The following is a 24,820-nucleotide window of genomic DNA, read 5'->3' as shown; positions in this document are numbered from 1 at the left end:
CAGCGGCTACAGCCAAGGCAGCCGGTCCTCGCGGATTTTCCCCAATCTCCGCCGAAACGTGAAGAGGAACAGCACGGTGGACTGTAACGGCGTGGTGTCCCTCATCGGCGGCCCACCTTCCAGCATGCCTGGGGGTCGCCTTCTGCCTGAGGTGAAAATAGATAAGGCAGCTACCGATGACAGTGTAAGGAAGTCAATGAGTAGATAGCGTAGGCATGGCAGCCTGTCCTCTTCTCTTCTCCTCTCCTGTATGCCGCCCTTCGAGTGAACCAGACACCCTGGCGGGATGAGAGTCGGTCTGTCTGACCGCAGACGATAAAGTCTGTATTGGATTAAACACCCCGTGCTTTAACTTCCCCTTTCTTTCCTTCTCAAACTCAGTGACCCACCTCCTTCTCCCTCTGGCTTCCTGGGAAAAAAAGGCTTGGAATTGAGAGCTTAATTAAAGGACTAATAATAGTAGGAACCCTTGGTGTATGTCAGGGCAATTCATAAGGAGCTATTTAAAGTATGGGAATGGCCACCAAACAAAGTTTGTTGCAAATGTTCTCCACAATAAGATAAAATATTTGAGGATTTAAAGGGAAATACAAACAAGCTTTTAGCCCTCACTAAATTTTGCAAGGGAAGCTGTTCCTTCTTTAAAAAGAATTTTTTTTTATTTTTGAATTTTCCTTGATTCTGACTTTTTGTTGTTAGTTGATTGAATTGGTATTGAGTAACCTTTTTGGTGGATCAACATTTCAGAATGCAGGAGAGAAACAAAGCTCAGAAAATAGAATATTAGTTAGTAGGGTGTAGAAGAATCTGGATAAGATTGAACCAACATCATTTTGAGAGATACCTAAATCAATTGTTTCTGAGAAAAGTCTGGTTACCGGGCCTATAAATTCCAAGCTATTTTTTTTTAGTTATTTCAATTCTTGCAACCCGTTTAACCTTAATTAGTTATGTTAAGCATCAGTTGCTACCTGTTTTCTTTTCTTCCCTAGTTAGCATGTTAGTACAATGTTTTGCTTCGGTATTTAATTCTCTTTCTAACAGAGCATGAATGTGGTAGGAATAGTAATCTGCATGATGCATGCGTAAAAGAGAAAGTATTACTTAGCAATTATTTTGCTAACTCTATACGTAGAGGGAGTTCAGTGTGCAACAAGCAATTAACTGTCATGGTGGGAGAGGTGCATGGGCTGCGCAGAGACCTTGGTTCACAAGCAGACAGCGGCAAATTCCTGTAATGAGGGGAAAAAAAGGGTTATCTGTTAGTACACGAGCTTGTCTGTGCCTAAACAGGGACTGGCATTTCCAGAACAATCCTAAGACGGAAACTGTGAGGTGCCTTTAGCAGTGCAAGCTCTTTGGCTTGAGGGGAGCAAGGTGATCCTTCACAAGGGCGAAGTCGAGACATGGTTTCATGTCCCTGTTGTGTTGGAGAATCGGCTTCACGGCGGGCTGGAGTGGGAGGAATCCCCGCTAGTTCTCGGACAGTGATGTGGCCAAGCTTCTTTTATCCTAATTATCAGATGCATATTTTGAAATAAATGTTGATACTGTCAAGTGCTTGGTTCCTAAACCTTACTGATTTGGGTGGCTCAAACGAGGCTGGGGAGGAGTTCACACTCTGACCAGACGCGTTGTAAAGTGGACTGGTTAAAAGAGTCACTGCCTCTCTGTGCTCTTTGGTAGTAGTACAGAGTATAAACTCCTTTGTACTACAGCAGTCTTCATTAGAAATGTTCTTTGAAATACAGTCCTTAATTTGTCTGAGGCTGCAAAGTACTGGTACTAGCAGAAATGAGGGCTTGAGTTTTGGTTTGGCCACTTACATAATAGAGGAAAGTGAGAAGGATAGCAGGAACAAAGATGTTTTTCTCTCTTGGGCATATGTGCCATATTTCGAGGCTGATAGCATGTAAAATACTGGGAAGATTAAGAGTTCGTATTAATCAGCATATGAATTTTGCAGGGTACTACTGAAATCGAAATTAGAAAGAAACCCGGTGGGTCTCTCTTGGTCTCGATGGATCAGGTGAATGCATCCTATGGAAGAAAGGATCGAACCAACAGTGTAATGACCGGGTTGACAAATACCCTTGTTGAGGGTAGGTATGGCTTGAAGGCGTGCCTTCGGCATTTTTCAGTGCCTATGTATCGGTTGCCCTCTCGTGGAGTGTTGCAGGAAGGCAGAGGACCCATCCGCCTGGCAGCTGCGGGGTGGCTCCTCACACCACCTCTGCCCTGGGTTCCTTGTGCCGTGGCTGTCCCTCTGCACGGCCAGAGGTCTGGCGGTCACAAAATACGGACACACGTGTTCACTCGGTTTATCCAAAAGGATGCCGAATGGTAATGTTAAACTTCATGAGAAATGGTAATGTTAAACTTCATGAGATGGCTTAGGGGATTAGAGCGATACCTGGTCCAGGGGTGAGGGGCGTAGGGTGGGGAGTACGGGCTCAGGTCAGGCCCCGTCTGTCCGGGCCAGTGCTGCACCGCAGAGATCGGTTTTGAGCCGTGGCTACCTGACAGAGGACGTGCGTGCCCTTCAGACATACAGAATTTAGCTATCCCTGCTTTTGAGTAGTACATATTCATGCATTGGTTTTGCTTAAACCTGCTTCTTTTGAGTCATTATTGGTACAGAAGTATTTATTAGACTTTATTTTACTTGGTTTTGCATCTGAATTCTATAGATACAGAGGTAAAGACAACGAAGAGTTGTAATTTTACAATAATGAATATGCAGTGTGGAGATTATAGGAGTAAGACGATGTCTGATACAGGTGTTCTGTCTTCTGCCATCTCCCAAGGACTGGAGAGACCCTCCTTTGCTTACAGTCCACGGAAGAAAAAGATTTGAGCTACACTAAGAGCTGAAATGTGACAGCTGTCAAAAGAGAAAGGGACTTCTGCGTGACGGAAATTCTGAAATGGACAGCACACAGAGATGAGATTTCCAAATATGTTATGCAGGAGCCAGCAAGAATTTATGAACAGCAGCCATATGGGGTCTCAAATTCCCACTGGCTCCTGCAATAAAATTGTATGAAAACTAAATATACTTAGAAACAGAGCAAGGTTCTGCTGCTGCTTCCCTCCTGCGCAAACGCCTACAGGCTACAGTGCTACGGTCCTCTTTTTTAACTTTAGAAATTCCAAGGCAACTGAATACTAAGCAACCAGAGAACCAATGAGAAGGAGAGCGCAGTGGTCCTTCCCCTACCCATAAAAAAGAAAACTTCAGCATGAACAGCTGTATAGCCTGAATGGAACCATAGCAAGTCAAAGAATAGAGGGGGGGAACTCCGGATTTTTATTTTTTTCCCCCTAAGCACTTGAAATAAGGCCGTTTTAAAAAACGGACACAGCATCATGTTTGATTTCCATAAATGGATGTGATTTGTCTTAATCAGGTTATTCCTGTTTAAAATCCTTTGCAGCATTATGTCATCTATTTCCTCTTTTAGACCGTGTCTGCATTCAGCACAGAATTCATTTAAGTTATTTAAAAACTGGCACCAAAGACAGTTTAGAATCTGTAACTTTGATTTAAACCGTTTTACCTTGATCGGTTCTGAGTTAAATATATCCCTTCATTTAAAATAATTTGGATTGAATCATAAGGTCCACAGGGGGCTGTTGCTCAGGTTTAGAACTGCGCTTCCTGGCGACCTCGCGCGGGTGTGGGGCAGCTCGTGCGTAGGTACAAAGAAGTCAGTGAAGCTCAGGACAAAGACTTGACTCTCTTGTCGTGGCGACCTGCATGATTGGCCACGGTCATAAGGTTCGTGGCTTAGTAACTCTTTGTCTTAAGCTGTTGCCAAGCATCTTGCAGTTCTTTTGTTTTGAGTGCTGTATGTACATATGGCAAAACATATCTTTGGCCCAAGAATATTGTTGTGCAAGCAGGGAGACACAGGAGAGGTTCAGGACAGGCAAAATCAGACAGTATTTTAGGCGTGCTGAGCATCAGACAGATCCGGCAGCCTTAGAGGTGAAGACTGAGCTCTTGCTGTTTTGTTTTGTAACTGTAGAGCTGGAAGAGTCCCAGAGGAAGTGTCCCCCTTGCTGGTACAAATTTGCCAACACGTTTTTGATCTGGGAATGCCACCCGTATTGGATTAAGCTGAAGGAGATAGTGAACTTAATTGTCATGGATCCTTTTGTTGACCTGGCCATCACCATCTGTATTGTGCTGAACACTATGTTCATGGCGATGGAGCACCATCCTATGACCCCAGAGTTTGAACATGTGCTCTCCGTAGGAAATCTGGTAAGATAGCATCGGTAAATATTCCTTACAGATCTGCTCCTACTGGGACGCATGGCTTGTTCATGTAGACTTAGACTGAAAGAACTGCTGTTCCAGACTCTAGAGGACACTGAGCGGCATGAGCTTGCCCTCACTGCAGTCTGGCCCCTCAGAGATGTTTGCTAAGGGTGCAGTTCTCTGGTCAGAATTTGTTACTACTTAAAAATCCATCTGTTAATTCCTGGTATGCCTGAGTAGGTCAGTGATACTTGTGCTGCGTCAGGGGAGGAAAGGCTGTTGCGGACAAGCACATGGCATTGCACAGACTGCGTGTTTGAATGGGCGTGACAAATTGCATTGTTTGATATTTAGCCTGAAGATCAGAAAATGAACAAAAGCGAAACTTTGCCTGTTCTTTGTCTGTCTCTCTCCTCACCACTGCAGGTTTTCACTGGCATTTTCACAGCAGAAATGTTTCTGAAGCTCATCGCCATGGATCCCTACTATTATTTCCAAGAAGGCTGGAACATCTTTGATGGATTTATTGTCTCCCTCAGTTTAATGGAACTGGGTCTAGCAGACGTGGAAGGACTTTCTGTGCTGCGATCTTTCCGATTGGTATTCCATATTCCAGTTCTTTTTGAATGTTACTATCTTGGAGCTACTAGAAAGCTTTTTACATAAGTAAAGGCAAAACCCACTTTTTTTTGGTTTTGGGGAGGTCAGAGATGGAATGGTGTCATTTTTGTGGTCTCTTCTTACTTCGCAACTGCTGTTTTTGAGATCTGAGCAACAGCTCATTGCATGTAGGCAGTGAAGGATGACTTGGGAGGTATCTTCGTGTAGAGTACTTAATACGGATGGAGATGGACCATGTTAGAATATGCCTCTTATTTCATGTGTCAAATTTGGTAGGTTCTATGTTACAGTATAATAAAAGTGCTGAATACCTGTAACCTTCACGTGCTTTAACTTGTGCTGTCAGTGGTTAAGCTTTTGAAAATTAAATTATGAAAACCTCAAGGTTAGATTTTTGGGCGCAGAGAACGACAACTGAGGTCGGATTTTCCAAGGAGCACAGTACTCAGAAGCTCCCACTTATAGCCTGCTTCAGAAAGTCCGTCTCCAAATGAGATTGTCTGGAAATCAAACTTTGATTATGTGTTCTGGATATGCCAGAAAAACAAGTCCTTTTTTTCCAGAGGAAGATGAGAAGCATTCAGGAAAGAAAGAGTAAATTTTTGTGACACACACCCTTCAAATAAGTCTCCTGACTTCCTTAATGTTGCAAAGTTTGCAAAGCAAGATAGAAGCTCCATACTTTTCCTTTGTAAAGGGAGACCACCATGTGCGGGATAACTAAATACAAAATACAGGAGGCCAAATTCAAAGAGAAGTTAAGCATTCCCTACTCCCACTGACTTCAGTAGCCGAAGCGTGGGCTTATGTTTATGTAAAATACAGGATGGTTGATGTTTAGAAAGTTCTACCTGATTTTCCTCTTTGTTTAAGATGAAATTGAATTAAGTGTCATTTTTCTGTTTTGTTTTTTGGGTTTTTTTTGTAGCTGAGAGTCTTCAAACTGGCCAAGTCCTGGCCCACTCTGAACATGCTGATAAAAATCATCGGTAACTCAGTGGGTGCTTTGGGGAACTTGACCTTGGTGCTAGCCATCATTGTGTTCATCTTTGCTGTGGTGGGCATGCAGCTCTTCGGCAAAAGCTACAAGGAGTGTGTCTGCAAGATCAATCCGGAGTGTGAGCTACCCCGCTGGCACATGCACGATTTCTTCCACTCCTTCCTTATTGTCTTCCGTGTGTTGTGTGGGGAATGGATTGAGACCATGTGGGATTGTATGGAAGTAGCAGGACAGGCCATGTGCTTGATTGTCTTCATGATGGTCATGGTCATCGGAAATTTAGTGGTCAGTAAATGGTTACTGATGGTCTTTATTGGTTGCCTCTGGGTGGGGTAGAACATGGGGGACCACAGGACTAGTGAGTTTGGTCCAGCTCTGTTGGAGTCCTTCATGGCCTTTGAACAGTCCTGTTGACTTTGGTAGCACAATATTAAGGATGTGCTTTGCTTGATTAGGGCCTTAAACAGTTGCCCACGAATAAAGCATCCAAGCACCTTGCAATAAAAGCTGGAGGTACAAAACCCTCAGTCAAAGGGGACAGACCCACACCTTGCCTGAGGGGGTAAAAGAAGCTTAAAAGAAGCAAAAACTGGCTTTTCAAATGCCAGGAGAGGAAATAATTTGGTACGCAGGGGAAGGTCCTGAAGTGTTAAAATCAGGTTGGAAGTTTCTTCTAAGATCTGCCCACTAGCTCAATCAGGAGGTACAGTTGTGTGCAAGAATCGGCTGGTGAAATTGCACGGCCTGTTGTGTGGGAGGTTAGACTGGATCATGCTGTTTCCTTCTGGTCTTAAATTTTATGAAGAAAAGTCTATGGAGGAAAATGTAAGCAAGAACGAAGTAGTGTGAACAGTTGCATGTCTTCAAAGTAGTGTTGTGAGCTCTCTCTAAGAGGAGTTGTCTTGCCAAGGGATTTTGACAAAATAAGTCTTGGGGACTGTCACTAGGTGTGGGCAAGGAGATAGAGCTGGGAGTGATCACTCAAAATGCCGAGATTTGGCCCATTTCCTTTGAGCCAGAGATGGGACTAAACCAGTAACACTGCATTTAAATCCCTTGGATGGCTGCTGCTTAAATCCCTCTAACATCTGCCGTCTGGATCCTGCAAGGGGCTCCATCTCGGGGACCCTTTTACCCGCACCGAACCCCGGTGACCCCAGGGGAGTTGTGTGCTGCACAGGGCCCCCCGTTCGTGGAACGCGTTGCAGGATCAGTGTCTTGTTCCTGGCGTCCTGGGTACCTCGACAGGTCTGTGGGACACCAGAGCTGGTTCTCAGTGTGGCGTCTGGAGACAGCTCTGCAGCCCCTGTGAACATCAGCAGGACTTGAGTGGCTAAATACTCATGTTCAGCTTTGGAAATGTAACCCTTGTGTGTCAGCTCTGCCAAGCGTGACCTCTTCTCTTGCAGGTGCTGAACCTGTTCTTAGCCCTGCTACTGAGCTCCTTCAGCGCAGACAACTTAGCAGCGACCGATGATGATGGGGAGATGAACAACCTGCAGATTTCTGTTATTCGCATCAAGAAGGGCATTGCCTGGATTAAGGCAAAAGTGCATGAGTTCATGCAGGCTCATTTCAAGCAGAGAGAGGCCGATGAGGTCAAACCCTTGGATGAATTGTATGACAAGAAGGTGAACTGCATCGCTAACCATACAGGGGCTGATATCAACAGAGACATTGATTATCAGAAGAATGGCAATGGCACGACGAGTGGAATTGGGAGCAGTGTGGAGAAGTACATAATAGATGAAGATCACATGTCCTTCATCAATAACCCCAACCTCACTGTCCGGGTGCCTATTGCTGTAGGTGAATCAGATTTTGAAAATCTCAACACAGAAGATTTCAGCAGTGATACAGATCCTGATGGCAGCAAAGAGGTAGGATGAAATGCTAAAAATTCATTACAGTCATTTGACCCTCGTGTGAGTGCCTGGAAGCACCTTGGGAGGGAGAACTAAATAGTTCCAGCACAAAAGCCTTGGAACAGGCTGCCCAGGGAAGTGGTGGAGTCACCATCCCTGGAGGTATTTGAAAGACGTGTAGATGAGGCGCTTAGGGACATGGTTTAGTGGGCATGGGGGGGTTGGGTTGACGGTTGGACTTGATGATCTTAGAGGTCTTTTCCAACCTTTATGATTCTATGAAAACTTCTGTTTGTATTATGATGTTGTCTTTGCGCTCAAGACAGAAGTTTCTTGTGCTAGTTGCTCTATGGAGAGCCACAAATACTTATAAATATATATAATATAAATACTTAATACTGTTAACATGAGATGCAAGCTGGGTCAAGATCTTAATGAGGTGAAGTGAGGAAACAACTTTCGTTACAGTAAATCTGGTGAACAAATTGCTGAGTCATCATGAAGTTTGGTATTTGTTGGGAACTAATTATGGATTGGATTGGGTTTTATTTTGTGTTCAAGAAACTTGATGATACCAGCTCCTCTGAAGGTAGCACCATTGATATAAAACCTGAAGTGGAAGAAGTCCCTGTGGAGGCACCAGAGGAGTATCTGGACCCAGACGCGTGCTTCACTGAAGGTAAGCTGACTACGAGTGTAGAAAGAAGCATCCGAGCTGTTTCGGGGACCTGTCTGCTGTAAGCTTAGCTTAAGGTTAGGTCTCAGTCTGGATCAGGGCTAGCCGTCAGCTTCTTTTGAGACCCTTCTTGAACCCGGCATTACAGGTGAACTAGTTTAGAAGAATTTGCAAGGTGAAAGCCTTGGAGATGTAGTGGCCATTGCAAGGATGTAGATGACCTATAGATAGGGCAAGTTGATCATTTGTACAATTGATGCTTTGAGTACTTAGAAGCAGAAGAATCTGGCTTCTGGTCGAGTTTTTTTCCCTTCTGTCGCTGGCCTCAATGTCTTTCAGTAACTGATCCGTTAAGGTATTCCCATGGCAAAGATATTTTAAATGGTTCAAGGTTATTTTATCAGCAAGTTTTCCATTCCTCTTCTGTCAAGTGCATAGATACCTCACCAAATATAACGAGCTTAATCTGTTCATGAATTCAGGTGCCCAGATACAGAAGTGGTGAAAGTAATAATAAAATCCCCAAGAAATCAAGAGTTTTAACTGAAACTCAGCGTGTTTAATATTGTTGGCATCAAAACTGCTTCTAGACAATGACAACTTTATGTTCTTACATTATCTCATATGTTTCCTAACAAAATTTGGCCTCATACTCCTTTGTGCACTGTCCCCGTTCCAGGTTGTATGCAGCGCTGTAAATGTTGTCAGGTCAATATTGAGGAAGGGCTGGGGAAGTCTTGGTGGACCTTGAGGAAAACTTGTTTTCTGATCGTGGAACATAACTGGTTTGAGACTTTCATCATCTTTATGATCCTACTGAGCAGTGGTGCTCTGGTGAGTGAAATACAGACATATGTGTAGCTCGGTTGTGTTAAGCTAGGGGACATTTAATTGGGAAAGCTGTATATAGGAAATTTGGTGGAAAAAAAAGCTGTGATGATTCTTACTTGGAAAACAATACAGCTCCATTGTGGTAGGTACTGTATGAAAGCCTTTATTAATGATTTTTGTTTAGTTTAAATTAAGAATGAAGACTGAAAGCCTGCAAATCTGGGTTCTGATCATAGCTAGATTCACTAGAAATGTGAGGATTTTGGACAAAGTCAGCCTGTGTCTATGTCTCATTTTCACATTACCGAACAAGAATTATTATATTTGCCTTTCTTCACTTTCCCATCTTTGCAGACCTTCTTGACCTTGTGCTGTTACATAGACACAAATAATCTCTATATTTGTTTGTTTTCACACAATACACTGAGTGTTTAGTAGACAGGGTTATACAACAAACAACTTCAAGCACGCGTTACTCACGAGTTTAGGACAGAAGTCCACAACAATTCATATCCCACAGCAGTAGTCTCTTTTTCTTTACGTGCACAGCTTTCGTAGTAATTAACAGTCTGATTGCCAATGAACTCAGCCCTTTTGGATGTGCTGAGCTGCAGAGAAAACCTGCCTGTATGTGTTACTGGAGTGATACCAGTTGCTGAACATTTAGATATAAAAGCTTGTACTCAGATCCCTAAAAGGCAGAGAGGTTCTTGTGTTATTTATTCAGGACTTTCCTTTTCTTTTTTTTTTTTTTTTTGGTTTGGCGTTGCAGCGTTGCAACTGCTAGAGCAGATAAGGTGCACTGTATAAGAAATGCAATTCCGCTGCTCATCTCAGTATCGTTTGAATAAGCTTCTGGATAACGACATTGAACTATGGAATAAATCCGATATAATGACACGAGTACCTGGTTATTTCCCAGGCTTTTGAGGATATATACATAGAACAGAGAAAAACCATCCGGACCATCCTGGAGTACGCGGACAAGGTCTTCACGTACATTTTCATCCTGGAGATGTTGCTGAAATGGTGTGCTTACGGATTTGTCAAGTTCTTCACTAACGCCTGGTGCTGGCTGGATTTCCTCATTGTGGCTGTATGTATCCTCTCCTCCTTATTTCTGGTTGGAAAAAAATGTTAGTTAGAAGAATGCTGGGGTAGTGTTTTCTCCTGAGAAGTGTCCTAACTGAATCATATATTTAATGAGGATTCAATCCCAGATATCTGTAAGTTTCCAAAACAAGGATAAAACCCTTGAGCCCTTTGAGTATTGCTAGCGTTCCCTATGCGACTGTGGAATTTCTGCCCTGCAGGTCCTAATGAGTCTGCAGAGACAAAGGAGGGTTTTCCAGCCCTTGGCTCTTTTGCTCCGCTGAAAATACTGTTTCTAAGAGGCCTGCCTGCCTGTTGAGCTGCTGGAAGGTGTTAACAGTGGGAGAACTTGTGCAGACATGGTATTCCTTGGTGACACCCTCTTTCTGTAATCATTTTCTTGTGTTACTAACGACGGGGGGATGATGAGGCAGGCAAAATCTTCCCAACCTAACACCTAACGAGGTCTGTTGTTCTGAACACTGGGCGCATGTATCTGTGAAAATCTGGGTACTTTGAAAGCTCATTATGCAAAATGAAGTTCAACATCATCCTCCTTCTGTTAAAAAGATATAATGCCCAGGAGAGAAAAAGCAGGACCGTATCAAACAAAAGAGCTTGCTGATAAGAGATTGCAGCATGAACAAGGGAAACGGTCGGCCTGGACAGTTCAACACGTGATCGTGCTGGAATTCCCCAGCAAAACATCTTGGTAGGGAGAATAAATTTGAGAATTAAAAGAAGAAAGACAATAGAGAGAAGTGTTAGTAATAAATTTGGCTCTGAAGTGCAGCAAGGGCATTTAAAATAAATGGAATTTATGCTGTCAAAAATGGCAGAAAATTATGGAATTCAATAGGACTTGAAGTCCAAAGAATTGCAGAAAAAGGAACTTTAGAATCCCAAGTGCTTGGATTCTTTTAAAATGCTTCATCACATCCAATTGTGAATCAGTGTCCTTAGTGAATGCCCCAAGAGCAAGTATAAAAAAAAAAAAATTTAAAAATTTTTCCAAGCTTCTCATTTGGAACGTTTTGAATATGATTCAGTTATGCCAAGTTGCTGTTCAGTGGCATTATCACTCTGGAAATATTTCTGAGTAGGTGGAGGAACTATGCTTGGAATTCAGGGGCAGAAGTGACTCAAGATGTCTACGTTTCCTGTGGAAAACTGAATTTTTAATTTTTTTTTTTTTTTTAAAAAAAAGTCCTTTCTGATGCCCTTAACACCTTTCCTTTTAACACACACCTTGAAGTAGTAACTCTTCTTTTCTGAAAATAACCCTGTATCTCTTTCACTGCCTTAAGATGAAGTACAAGTGCTAACATGGAAACTAATGCGAGATACCATCTATTCTTCTGTACTGCTTTGGGGACAGTGTTTCAGCAAACAAAATTCTTTGGGGTACTGTATTAAAAAGACGACCAGCAGCTGAGCACAAAAATAGCATTCACGCTTCGTATTGTGAGTTGAATTCCAGCTGTTGGGAACAAGTGAAGTGCAGTTGAATTGACAGATGTGTTACAAGTTTCACTTGCTTCCCAAGTATCTGGCTGCTGCTGGAGTAAAGATAAGGAACTTCCCAGTCAGGTACACATTTACAGGGAGTGAACAAGGGCATATGTACAAGGAACCTGAATTCACGGTGCTTTAGGAGAAATTTCTCTTTTCGCTTGCTATCCTAGATAGGAGAGTTGCACATTTTTGTCTGCAAAAAATCTGAAATGTGAATTTGAGATGCCAGAATATTACTCGACAAAATCTCAGCTATGCATCATGTCCTGTATCTGTTAAATCACTTTTTTTTTTTTTTCCCAAATTTTCTAATGTGGCATAGATGGGGTTTGAGTAAAGTCAGGGTGGCAGCCGTAAGTAATAGAGAATAAGCCTTTGCATCATAACAACACTCTTGAATGTTATTTTTCAGGTTTGATAGCATTGTCAAATAACCCTCCTCCTCTGATTCCCAAAGCTTGCTGGGTGTATTTGTGAAGACAGAGTCTTTTTCTGGGTAATAATGAAGGCTTCTGCTTTTCAGTCAATCTGGAATTCCTTTTGTCTGACATCGGTGCCTGCTGTGTCTTCTGTCGGAGTGTCCCGAGAGGATAATACTGAAAAGGCCCCGTGAAAGCTAAAACAGCCTTTAGACGTTTTACTGCCGTTGTGTTAGTTTCCTACTCGGGAGCGAGGCGTTATCCCAAGGGGAAGAAGCTCTAAAAGTGGGGATTCAGTGAAGCCTGTACCCTGTATTACATTTACAGGGTAAAACGCTGTAGTTCTCTGTATATGGACCTGACAGCCCATCCCTCCAAATCCCATCCGTATTTTGAAATCTGGGACCAGTGCTTTAATGTACCGGTGTTGCTGTGGGCTTGGTCCCGTCTGAGTAGGCTGATCCCAAAGGCTTTGGCTGTAAACCTTTGGGACACCCCTGCCATGTTTTTAATCAGTGTAATTTTAAAATCAGAAAATCACGTGGAAAAGAGCCATATTGCCATATATTGTGGCCACTTATTTTGGGGCAGATATGAAGACAGAAAAAGAGTGAAGCACATGCACAAACAGTAGAATAAGGTGAAATCTCTTAAGTTTTCCCGCATGTTCATGCATTTGAAATCTGGTCCTGAAATTTCCCTAGAATATGTGTGAAATAAGAATCGTCCTTGTAATTAATTTCACATTATTATCTTAATATCCCTTTTTTAAAAAGAAAGAGAATAGGACACTTCCTATTTATGAGAATTAAGCTAAAAAACCCCACCTGCTATAGGAGGAGGTCTCATGTTTTTCCATTATTTGTTACTGTATATTGATGTCTTTTTTTTTTTTCTTCCTTAAAAATGGTTGACATATCTGTTCTTATCTGTGTCTGTAATGTGATACTAGCCAAAAATGGAAGATAGTGGGACGCTGGTGAAATGGTTTCTGTAGACACTCTATACACATGGCCAAGTCATGTCTGAGCTAATCTAAAGAGTTTTCCGCTGGCTCATGTGGGAAATGGACTGCTGCCCTAAACGCACGTGCCAAGTCAAAAAGTAGATGGCCCCACGCTTTCAGGCTTTTGGTAATACAGGGTTTAATCCTGCGGGACCCTGAGCTGCTCTCCGTACTGCTTGGTTAAGGATACTGAATAATTCACAAGTGTAGAGCCTAAACCTGATTCCAAGTTGCTAAAGAAAATAGGTTGTCTTTGTGGTTATGGTGTTGAAAAATGGATGTAAGAAACCCGTCCCCGGCTGTGTCGTAGTGTCCGAGTACGAGCCCGAGCAACCACACAGTCGCTGTACGCCTCCGTTTGCCCGTCCGCGAGACGGACTTGCCCGTCCTCGTCTCCCCTCGGGGACGCTCACAACTCGCTGCAGCTTCCAGCAGGCAAAAAAAGTGCACGGCAGTTGCTCTGCGTTACGAGCAGAAAAAACACGCCCGTCCTCGGGTTTTCGGGCAGTAAGAGTTGGAAGCAGCTGCCTCAGCACCGCGTGTGAGGGGGTCAGCGTTCGCCTTTTTCACAATTATTTTGGCCGAAGCAAGCTCGGGCACGCGTCCCGTCCCTGAAGGCCGCGGCCACGGATGAAACGCCACCGCTCAGCGCGAGCACGGTGGCTTGCTGTACAAGTGGAGCGCAGTTTGTGCAGTGTGTGTATTTATCTGTATTCTTTCTCATAGGTACCTTTAACATTTGTCTGGCTTAAATTTAATGGGAGCCGCTGGGATCCTGCAGACAGTAAAGGGCGAGGGTAAGGTTTTTGTCATCGTTTGGGCTCTTCCTTCCGACAGACCCCTTCTCCGTCTGTGTGTCTCTGCCTCTCTCTCACTTATCTTTCCCCTATGTTCTTTTCTGATGCCTTTCTCAACCGCATTATTTCCTTCCAGGTCGTTTCAGTCAAGTGAAGTAGGCAGCTGGTGTCATGTCTTCGGTATTTATTACGGGGGCCGCCCAGGCTGGCAGTCTGGGCTGGGCAATCAGTGCTAGGGGATTCGTGCTAACAGTCTGGAACCTTTTTTTTCTTTTTCTTTTTTTCTTTCTTTTTTTCTTTCTTTCTTTTTTTTTTTTTTTCTATTTTCTGTGTAGGTCTCTTTAGTCAGCCTTGTAGCTAATGCCCTGGGCTACTCGGAACTAGGTGCCATAAAGTCCCTTAGGACACTAAGAGCTTTGAGGCCTTTAAGAGCGTTGTCCCGATTTGAGGGGATGAGGGTAAGATGCCATTAGCAGCTGATCCTTCTGCATGCCTGTGGAGCGGTTTTTTTTAAGCATGCTAGAACTGATCAAAACTGGTGGAAAGAAAATTCCAAACAGAATCATGATGCAGCTGCTGACTCGATCACCTCTACCGTGGATGTCCCCTCACCCTGCCCACCGCTGCACCCTCCCCTCTTAAGAAAGGGAGATGCATTAAGCTGCCTCATTACATTAATTACTGGCCCAAACCACATGCCATTTGTAGACGATGTTAACACTTGGCTGTTCTCATTTAGCCTGGCTTTTACCTCTAGCATCCGAGGGGGCTTCTCAGCTGTAACTTTTTTAATCTAGGGAGAATCACCAGGTGCAAAGAAGCAGAATTTGAACCACCTCAGTGTCTCCAGCCCTTCTAGGTGGTGGCCGCTGGTGGAATTGGATTGAAAGACTATATCTGAGGGGTTTTTAAAAATGCAATCTGCCTGCAGGGGGGTGAAAGGCTGCTTCCTTTCTCGGATCACTCAGGCCTTCAGGAAGGGACTGGCGGGGAGCTCAGCTGTTTGCAAAAAAGGCTTTGGTTTAATTCCTCTTGTTGCACCTTGTTGTTCTCGGTCCAGTCTGGTGGTGACTGGAAGCCTTGTCTGATAGTGAAGCTTTTCCTTTCCACTCCCTCCCTTTTACCATGCTTTATGGTCCCCTGTCCTGTCACTGTGGAACTAGCAACGAAGCACAAGCAAAGCATTGAACTTAACAAGCTTTCCTCAAATTGTTAGATAGCACCACTGTCTTGGGGATTTGAAATTATTGCAGTGTCTCACTACTTTGCCACTAATATTCTGTATCTTGGTGCTTCTTTTCCATTTGGGATTGAAATAGTCTTATAAGAATACGCAAAAAAATTGTATGTTTCTGTTAAGTAAAGGGTGTGTTGTATTAATGGGTTTCCCAGTTGCTCTTAGAACAATAATGTAGGTCTTTTGTGCTAAATCCCAGTTAGCTCACAATTAGAGATATTACAAGAGATAAAATTACGTATTTTAAAAAAAAAAGGGAAGGGAATAGCAGTCGCAGTTTTACTTCAGGGTCTGACTGGAGCAATACCACCTGGATCCTTCTGATCTCCCTTGAATTTGCTGTAGTGTAACTGAGCACAAAATACAGCGCGAGAGCGGCAGTGAGCTGATCAGGAATCCTCAAATTCCGTAGGAAGTGATAGAAATAAATGATATCATAACAAATCCAAAGAGGGTTGTTTCTTCCCTAATATGTTATCCTGCTATTATTTCTTTGTGTCAGTTAGCTTAATTCTAAACTTTATTCTATAATACGGGCACAAAGGATGAAAACTTTTCCATCGACACAAAGCCAGAGCTTTTGCTGGGCTGGGCTCAGGTCCCACCTAAGAGTATGATCACAAAGGAGAAGAGCTAGCACTAAACCTGGAGATATTAAAAGCTATTTTTAAGCCGTTCTGGAGAGAAGCTGTGATTTCTAATGCACAATCAGGAAATTCTCATGCTTGAAGTGGGGGATTTTCACCACAGCAAAATCGATAGTTATGACTGCAGCCCTGTTAGTTACCTAATCCCAATTATTTTTCCTTTGTTTTGACTTGAAGACAAGTGTTGCTGCCCCGTACAACCAGAACAATTCTTCTGAGCCACAGAATAGAGATTTGAAATGCCTTTGCAAAGGAAACATAAAATGTAGTTCTTTGCTTTTCTCTACTCCATAGTAATCTGCATTTTCAAGAGCTTGCTCTGCTCTTAAATTATTCAGGAAGTTTGACAGTAATGCTATGAAACGTGCATGCATTTTTGTCAGTCTGCACACAAAAGCCATGTTCCTTCTCTCACATCTTTTTGAGTGCTGTATAAATTTAATGTACTGTAAGTGACCATATTTCAGGAGGATATGACATTTTTTTCGCTTCCCGTGATGAACTGGAATAAACCAGCGTATTGATACCTGAAGGATCTTAAACCGAGAAGGCGTGCTGCTGTTGTGTTGGTGTTCAGCAGCAGAGCATCCCGTTGGGATGAAGGGAGAACGAAAGCAAAGGCATTCTGTACGGAGCCTGTCTGGAGGGCCTGACTCTAACCTGTGTCTTTATACCTCGCTGGGTATACAGTGATGAGTTCATGACGTCCTTTAACGGTTTTCGTAATGCTGTTTACTGTCTAGATCACTGCTTTCTGCAATTTTCCTTCATGCTTACTACGATGGAGGAGAGGTGCTTGCTGCAGAGCTTATCATGTGTGTGGTGGTTGCATCCAGCAAAGAGGTGTTGTAGGAGGAGAGGGGACACTTGACGGTGGCCAGGAGCAGTGGTGGCTCAGGTGCTGCTGCTTGAGGACTCGCGAATCACCGTGTATTGAGAAGTCTTTCAAAACTAAGGCAAAGGGGTAAAAACAGTTTAGATTCTGTTCATCTATTAAAGGAATCTAAATTAGGAGATCATAATAAAAGATTTAATATCCTGCTGACCTAACTCTATTAAAAGCCTGATAGCTTACATTTTGTCATGTGTTGGCCAGGGATGCTTAGGGACACGGTGCTCCCAAACTCCGAAAGGCTAAAATTAGGAGATGGTGGAAGATACGAGCTCTGACAAAACCCATTATCGCTTCCCGCTGTGTTTGCTGCAGTTTGGAGGAAGGAACATGGCTTTTCTGTCTTCTTGAGCCTGCATAGCTGCATGCTCAGCTGTCTGCCTGAGACAACATGATTGGCCTTGCTTAGTCACAAATATGATCTTGATGTTTACGGCGACTCACTGCTTAGTCTTAACAGAGCAATGCCGGGCTTGGTCCTGTCCCCACCGAGGTCGGTGCCACGCAGTTTGCTGGTGACCTCGGTGGGAGCAGGAGGCAGGCTTTGAAGTGATAACAGCCTTGTTTGAAAGTGGGGAATGGCCGTAAGGGCCACTGGCTGATACGACCCATCAAATCCATGAGCAAAAGTGTCCTCAAACTTGGCTCTGAGAAAATTTTAGCTAGGAGCCTGTTTGTTGCTAAGAGAGTCCGAGCCTCACTCCGTAATGCCCCCTTCTCCCTTTTGGCAACTGAAATTATTTGAAATAATTGTTGTTTAACTAAAGCAGTAACAATCCAAAATCAAACCCAGTGAATCTAACAACCTGGCCTGTTTTATTTTAAAAACAGAGCTCCGGTAGGTGGCTTTTAAGCAGAATTTTTTACCGCTTGGAATAAGTTCACTGCCAACTTCTGCGTGGAGTAAACGCCACAGATCTGTCAGTGGCCTTACCTCCTATTCCCCCCCCAAAAACAGCTGTATTGATGCTTGCTGTTTCCTGCCTTGTGTTTTATACTGAAACTTTTTCCCACCCCTTCCAACACAGGTGGTTGTCAACGCCTTGGTTGGCGCTATCCCTTCCATTATGAATGTGTTGTTGGTCTGCCTTATCTTCTGGCTGATTTTCAGCATTATGGGGGTTAACCTGTTTGCCGGGAAATATCATTACTGCTTTAATGAAACAGCTGAGGAGCGCTTTGAAATAGATATTGTTAACAACAAGACAGACTGCGAAGCTCTGATGCCACCCAACTCCACTGAGATTCGATGGAAGAATGTGAAAATTAACTTTGACAACGTTGGGGCAGGATATCTGGCTCTTCTGCAAGTTGTAAGTTTTGCTTTCCCCATCTCCCTAGTAGTGGTAAATACAAGCTCCTTCTAATGCACTTTGACTGCTTCCCTCTCTCCGTGAAATACAGCCTCCCATTAATCCCACTCGGGTTTGGGTCTGGAATAAAATTTCCATTTTATCTTTCATCCCTTTGCCTAGTATGGGTCTCCCAGCACAGCAACTGGCCCCAACTCTGCTCTTCAAAGAGTCTACCAAACCTTCCAGGAGACAACAGTAAACCTGTTTAGAGCCATTTACCATAGAACCATAGAATAGTTTGGGTTGGAAGGGACCTTCAAAGGTCATCAAGTCCAACCCCCCTGCAATCAGCAGGGACATCCCCAACTAGATCAGGTTGCTCAGAGCCCCGTCCAACCTGACCTTGAACGTTTCCAGGGATGGGGCATCTACCACTCTCTGGGCAACCTGTGCCAGCGTTTCACCACCCTCAGCATAAAAAATTTCTTCCTTATATCTAGTCTAAATCTCCCCTCTTTTAGTTTAAAACTATTCCCCCTTGTCCTATTGCAAGGGGCCCTACTAAAAAGTTTGTCCCCATCTTTCTTATAAGCCTCCTTTAAATACTGAAAGGCTGCAATCGGGTCTCCCCAGAGCCTTCTCCTCTCCACGCTGAACAACCCCAACTCTCTCAGCCTTTCCTCACAGCAGAGGTGTTCCATCCCCCTGATCGTTTTTGTGGCCTCCTCTGGACCTGCTCCAACAGGTCCATGTCTCCCCTGTGCTGGGGACCCCAGAGCTGGACGCAGCACTGCAGGGGGGGTCTCACCGGAGCGGAGCAGAGGGGCAGAATCCCCTCCCTCGACCTGCTGGCCACCCTTCTTTTGATGCAGCCCGGGGTACGGTTGGCTTTCTGGGCTGCGAGCGCACGTTGCCGGCTCACGTCCAGCTTTTCATCCGCCAGTGCCCCCAAGTCCTTCTCGGCAGGGCTGCTCTCCATCCCTCCATCCCCCAGCCTGTGCTGATGCCGGGGGTTGCCCCGACCCAGGGCAGGACCTTGCACTTGGCCTTGTTGAACTTCGTGAGGTTCACACGGGCCCGCTTCTTGAGCTTGATTCATTTCATTTAGATTAAATGGAAAGAGAAATATTTAAGTAATATTGAAGTTCTGTACACAGGGCGATCAAGAGCGCCAGGGAATCTTTGACATAGCTGGCACAAATCAGACTTGTTCTTTTACTTTGTGTGAATTCTAAGAGAACGTGTGTTTGCTTTGCTAGGCTACTTTCAAGGGCTGGATGGACATCATGTATGCAGCAGTAGATTCCAGAAAGGTAAAGTGCATGACCACAAACTCGCCTCCCAATATTTCACTCTGCTATTTTGCTTTGGTAAAATCAAAAGTACAAATTGTAGAACTGTGCTTACATTATGTATTTAATGCCGTGATTGTTTCATTTGCTCTGTTAGTGTGATAAGTGAAAAGATGCTCAAGAAAATCCCGAAAAGGGCAGGGTTCTTCTGGTCGCTTTAGGGGCAGGGAAACTCCTGCTGGAGTAGAAAGGCAGTGAAGAAAGGAATAAAGTGAAGTTATATATTTCATCATCAGAATAAATTATGGGGAGGAATTAGCCAGAAGGTCTTCCATGAACCTTGCATGAGAGCCCAAGTGTCGGTTTAATCCAGTTTTGAAATTATGTCTGGGTTGGAGCTCTTTCTTCAGGCACTTTTCTTGTTCTTGCATGCTGGAATCATGCAAATATCATTACTTCCTTTTTGCTTTCTAATTTTTTTTCCTTCTCTTTTCTTGGTTTTATATGAGAAGATTTTTAAATGGATGTTCTTGCCCTATACTGAATGCAGGGTTGGAAACAAGTAATATGACTATGTCAGGACAGTGTAAAAAATGCTTCTCTTTTTGATCAGCTGATGGTCTTACACATCCCTCTTCAAAAGAAAAATTATGTCTTCACTTTGACAGTGCTTGTCATTAAAATGATCATTTTCTTTGTGATTTGCAAATTACTGTATATTTTATGGGCACTGACCTCATTTACAGTGAAAGTCAGTTTAAACTGTAGCATATTATATTTCTGAAAATTAGATCACCATCCTCCTGGTATATACATACAATATACATGCATATACTTTTGCTTTACTTTAAACAGTGTGAGGACACGGTTTTCCATATATAACTACAGCTTTATAAAGCATGACTGCCTTACATGGGAATACTTGGAAACATGACCAATCTCACTTTGACTATATTTGTATGATGTCTTTGAAATGTCATTTATTTCTCTTCTCATCTGTCATTCAGCAAGAAGAGCAACCCAAGTATGAGGACAACATCTACATGTACATATATTTTGTTATCTTCATTATCTTCGGCTCCTTTTTCACCCTGAACTTGTTCATTGGTGTCATCATTGACAACTTCAATCAACAAAAGAAAAAGATAAGTGATCTGTGTTGGCTGATTAGCAGTGGAGCTGGGAATGTTGAGTCTTCAGGCTGATGGGTTTTTCTGCAAAATAAAGGCCAAGGACCTTCGGTCCGGGGCACAAGCCTCCCCTCCTAGAGCCGTGGGCTGCAGAACCACTGGGACTCTTCGTGCACTGCTCCCTGCCCAGCCCCACTGAGACTGGCTGAACAGGCTCAGGGAGTACAAGAGCTGGCCCAAAGCTTTATGTAAAACTCCAGCCAGATTAGACATTTTCCCTAGACTACATTTTCATGCGTTTCTGGTTTTTTTCGCCTTGACTAAAATATACGGACTGGAAGTAAGATGTCTTCCTTGCCTCTCCCTCCGTCTCTCTCTTATATATTGCTTTTCTTCTAAGTCGAGCCAAGGATTTGCACGTATGCAGTACCTGCTAAATGGCCTGACACCTCTGTTTATCACAAATGAGATAGAGGGGATGGGGAAGGATGTAGTGCAGTAAAACAGGTTATTCATAGGAAAAATACTCGGTTTTCTTTAAAGGAAAATCAGTACGCCTTGGGTATTAGTATAAGTTATTTCTGTCTAAAATAGCTGCCACCAACTTCCCATATGGCAGGGATCCTCATGACTTAGCTAGGATGTTATTCCTTTCCCTTCTGGTGTATGAGCTGATTGTAACCAGTTTTCCTTTTGCCCCTTTACTTTGGAGGTCAAGATATTTTCATGACAGAAGAACAAAAGAAGTACTATAATGCCATGAAAAAACTGGGCTCAAAGAAGCCTCAAAAACCTATTCCCCGACCTCTGGTGAGTATGTTATAAAGGGAAGTGAAGGAAAAAGCCTGCAGAGTAGACTTTCAAAGCAGCTTCAGCTCCAAAAGCATCCTTTGTTCTAATTCATGCTGGACTCCACTTCACCATGTTCTTGTCATTATAATTCAGGTATCATCTGAGAAAGGTTAAAATGCTACAGCTGTGGTTGATGTTAATCAGTTGGCTCACTTGAATCAACAAAACAATCTGAAAACCCTGACTGGCTGAGAGGCTGTAGATGGAGAGCAGGAGGCCTCCTGGCATTAGTAAGCGGGGTCTTGGACAATTAGACAGCCTTGTGGGTTGCGTTGATCGAGACCTAAGCACATTTCCCTGCTTTCTGAAAGGCTTTGCGTGTGATATTGGGTGATACTGCTGTGGATAAGGCATCCTGCTGCTCTTTCTGCTGCTGGAACTAGACTGCTGCCAGGATGCAAGAGAGGTGGTTGAAATCTGGTTCAAGTACCCTGCAGTCGGAGTCACCACTGCAAGGTAGACCTGGCTGCTTTCTCCAGGTGTGAATGGCAGGGCAGCACCCTGCCTTTGGGCTCAACAAAGAGGAAGATACGCTGGTAATAGGGTTGTGGTAGCATGTTTGGGTATAAATAATAGCGTTTTCCTACCTTTCCCATAAACAGGTTGAATGGTGGCTAGAGTTTGCCTTGAAAGCTTCATAAGATACTGAAAAAACTACATCCTCGTCCCTGTTTCCACCAACAGTGAAATGATTTGTTGACTAATGGTAGATTTTTGTTCAAACCTGTTTGGTTCATTGTCTCTCTCCTGTTGCACAGAACCGCATTCAAGGAGCTGTCTTTGACTTTGTTACTCAGCAAGCGTTTGATATAGTCATCATGATGCTCATTTGCCTCAACATGGTGACCATGATGGTGGAGACAGACACACAAAGCAAGCAGATGGAGGACATCCTTTACTGGATCAACCTGGTGTTTGTCATCTTCTTCACCTGTGAGTGTGTGCTGAAGATGTTCGCCTTGCGGCACTATTATTTCACCATCGGGTGGAACATTTTTGACTTCGTGGTTGTGATTCTGTCCATCGTGGGTAAGTGCGACACCAGTTAGACAGAGGTCTGTGAGTGCTAGGCTGTCTTGGTGTTTGCAGAGTAGAGCACATTCTTGTCTTTGACGGAGATATATAGGTACCAGGACTTTTAGGTTCTGTTTTTAGCCTTGTGAAGAGACTGTGGCAGAATTTGGCAGCTTGAAGTCCTGACTAATGCACCCTCCTCCCTCTGTTCTGGCATTTGTTTCTAGTTGTATGGAGTAAAACACTTGACAATTACTCTCCCTGTCTTTAAAAACAGAAATTTTACTCACCTCATCAGAATGTTATAGTGCTTACTAACCACTGGAAATAGCATTGCAGTGCTTCCTACATCAGCATGTGATTTGCACTCTTGTTTTCAGTTTGGTTGAATGTTGAATCAACCAGTTTCCTCCAACAGGTTGTTGGGTTTTAGCAGCTAATCTGTAAAACATGCGTAACCTCACAAATACAACAGGGTCACTCGGAAAGCTTGGCTGGATGCAGCTCTGCCCAGGCATACTGACAGAACACCAGCACTTAGAGACTGTCCTGCAGCATAAAACTCAGATCCAGGTTTGTCTGCTGCTGGAAGTAAGATTTATCGTACATATTTTTAGCACCTTCAAAATAGAGTCCATAGGCTGACTCCCATGGCAGAGTCAGGCACCGAGAGCTAGACACCTCCAAGAAACAACTCATCCCTCCTTATCGAGGCGGAACGAATCGCTCTGCAGCTGTGCCTCTCTCCCTCTCCATTTAGGAGAGCTGCTTAGGGAGCCAGAGCATCTAGCTAAGACTTAGCTGCCTGAAGGTGAGACCTCTGACTCACGGACCCCCCTTGAAAATCTGACCAAGGTGTTCTGTGTTCCCAGTCCCTCGACTAGGTTCAGAAGCAGCAGCAGCCTGCAAGTCTCCATTGTCACACTTGTCCCTTCTCTTCTTCTTTAGGAATGTTCCTGGCTGAAATCATTGAGAAGTATTTTGTGTCACCCACTCTCTTCCGAGTCATCCGACTGGCTCGCATTGGACGTATCCTGCGTTTGATCAAAGGAGCCAAAGGAATCCGCACCTTGCTTTTTGCCTTAATGATGTCCTTGCCTGCCTTGTTCAACATTGGCCTCTTGCTGTTCTTGGTCATGTTCATCTTCTCCATCTTTGGCATGTCAAACTTTGCCTACGTCAAGCATGAGGCTGGCATAGATGATATGTTCAACTTTGAGACCTTTGGCAACAGCATGATCTGCTTGTTCCAGATCACCACATCGGCTGGTTGGGATGGCCTGCTGCTGCCCATCTTAAACCGGCCTCCAGACTGCGACCTAGACAAGGAGCACCCTGGGAGTGGTTTTAAGGGGGATTGTGGGAACCCTTCGGTGGGGATATTTTTCTTTGTGAGTTACATCATCATCTCCTTCCTGATCGTGGTCAACATGTACATTGCCATCATCCTGGAGAACTTCAGCGTGGCGACAGAGGAGAGCGCAGATCCACTAAGTGAGGACGACTTTGAGACCTTCTACGAGATCTGGGAGAAATTCGACCCCGATGCCACGCAGTTCATAGAGTACAGCAAGCTCGCAGACTTTGCTGATGCTTTGGAACATCCTCTCCGCGTCCCCAAACCCAACACCATTGAACTCATCGCCATGGACCTGCCTATGGTAAGTGGAGACAGGATCCACTGTTTAGACATCCTGTTTGCCTTCACCAAACGGGTCCTGGGGGACAGTGGAGAGCTGGATATACTCAGACAACAGATGGAGGAAAGATTCGTGGCGTCCAACCCTTCCAAAGTGTCTTATGAGCCTATCACAACTACACTGCGGCGTAAGCAGGAAGAAGTTTCGGCAGTGGTTATCCAGAGGGCTTACAGGGCTCGTTTAGCACGACGGGGCTTTATTAGCCGCAGGCCTGTCTCCACAAAACTGGAAAATGGAGGAGCAAACAGGGAGAAAAAAGAAGGCACCCCATCTACCGCGTCTCTCCCGTCATACGACAGTGTTACCAAACCTGAGAAGGAGAAACAGCAACGGGCGGAGGAAGGAAGACGAGAAAGAGCGAAAAGACAAAAAGACGTCAGGGAATCCAAGTGTTGAGACAAAATAATAGAATTGTACAAATTAAAATATTTGCAAGTGAAAAGATTGTTTACAAACTTCATGAAATATATCAATAAGAACAGCTGTGGAGACACTTACCTGAAGATCTTATACCAAACATAGTCTGCTTACTGTGTGACAGCGTTGCATCTAAAGCAGTGACCTACCACCTGTTTAAAGGACCCTTGTAAACAAACATTTAAACACAAAAAAAGGAAAAAAAAAGGATTTTCTATTGTTTGGGCAGGTGGATACTGCATGTTCCACGTCAGT

The 24,820-nt window shown here is 43.9% G+C and overlaps 1 protein-coding gene across 3 annotated transcripts in view; it reads left to right on the top strand.

Annotated features, from left to right (window-relative positions):
- Positions 1 to 24,563, top strand: part of SCN8A (sodium channel, voltage gated, type VIII, alpha subunit) — a 45,117-nt gene extending 20,554 nt beyond the window's left edge. For 2 of the 3 annotated variants that reach the window (XM_009576736.1, XM_009576737.1), the window contains exons 12-27: positions 1 to 151; positions 1,967 to 2,102; positions 4,032 to 4,270; positions 4,694 to 4,867; positions 5,817 to 6,173; positions 7,298 to 7,768; positions 8,315 to 8,432; positions 9,109 to 9,263; positions 10,183 to 10,356; positions 14,425 to 14,547; positions 17,894 to 18,178; positions 19,420 to 19,473; positions 20,460 to 20,597; positions 21,288 to 21,392; positions 22,193 to 22,463; positions 23,397 to 24,563. The exon at positions 1 to 151 is cut by the window's left edge and continues 2 nt beyond it. In XM_009576736.1, coding sequence (XP_009575031.1) covers positions 1 to 151; positions 1,967 to 2,102; positions 4,032 to 4,270; positions 4,694 to 4,867; positions 5,817 to 6,173; positions 7,298 to 7,768; positions 8,315 to 8,432; positions 9,109 to 9,263; positions 10,183 to 10,356; positions 14,425 to 14,547; positions 17,894 to 18,178; positions 19,420 to 19,473; positions 20,460 to 20,597; positions 21,288 to 21,392; positions 22,193 to 22,463; positions 23,397 to 24,544 — 4,099 coding nt within the window. In that variant the 3' untranslated portion in view covers positions 24,545 to 24,563. Of the gene's footprint in view, positions 185 to 1,966; positions 2,103 to 4,031; positions 4,271 to 4,693; positions 4,868 to 5,816; positions 6,174 to 7,297; positions 7,769 to 8,314; positions 8,433 to 9,108; positions 9,264 to 10,182; positions 10,357 to 14,424; positions 14,548 to 17,893; positions 18,179 to 19,419; positions 19,474 to 20,459; positions 20,598 to 21,287; positions 21,393 to 22,192; positions 22,464 to 23,396 lie in introns of all 3 variants that reach the window. The other variant, XM_009576735.1, reaches the window with a different exon arrangement.
- The last annotated feature ends 257 nt before the right edge of the window (positions 24,564 to 24,820 follow it).

This window comes from Fulmarus glacialis, unplaced genomic scaffold (assembly GCF_000690835.1).
Source record: "Fulmarus glacialis isolate BGI_N327 unplaced genomic scaffold, ASM69083v1 scaffold22824, whole genome shotgun sequence".
Lineage (NCBI taxonomy): Eukaryota > Metazoa > Chordata > Aves > Procellariiformes > Procellariidae > Fulmarus > Fulmarus glacialis.
The sequence above is the reverse complement of the archived record's forward strand: the minus strand, read 5'-3'. Positions and strand labels throughout refer to the sequence as shown.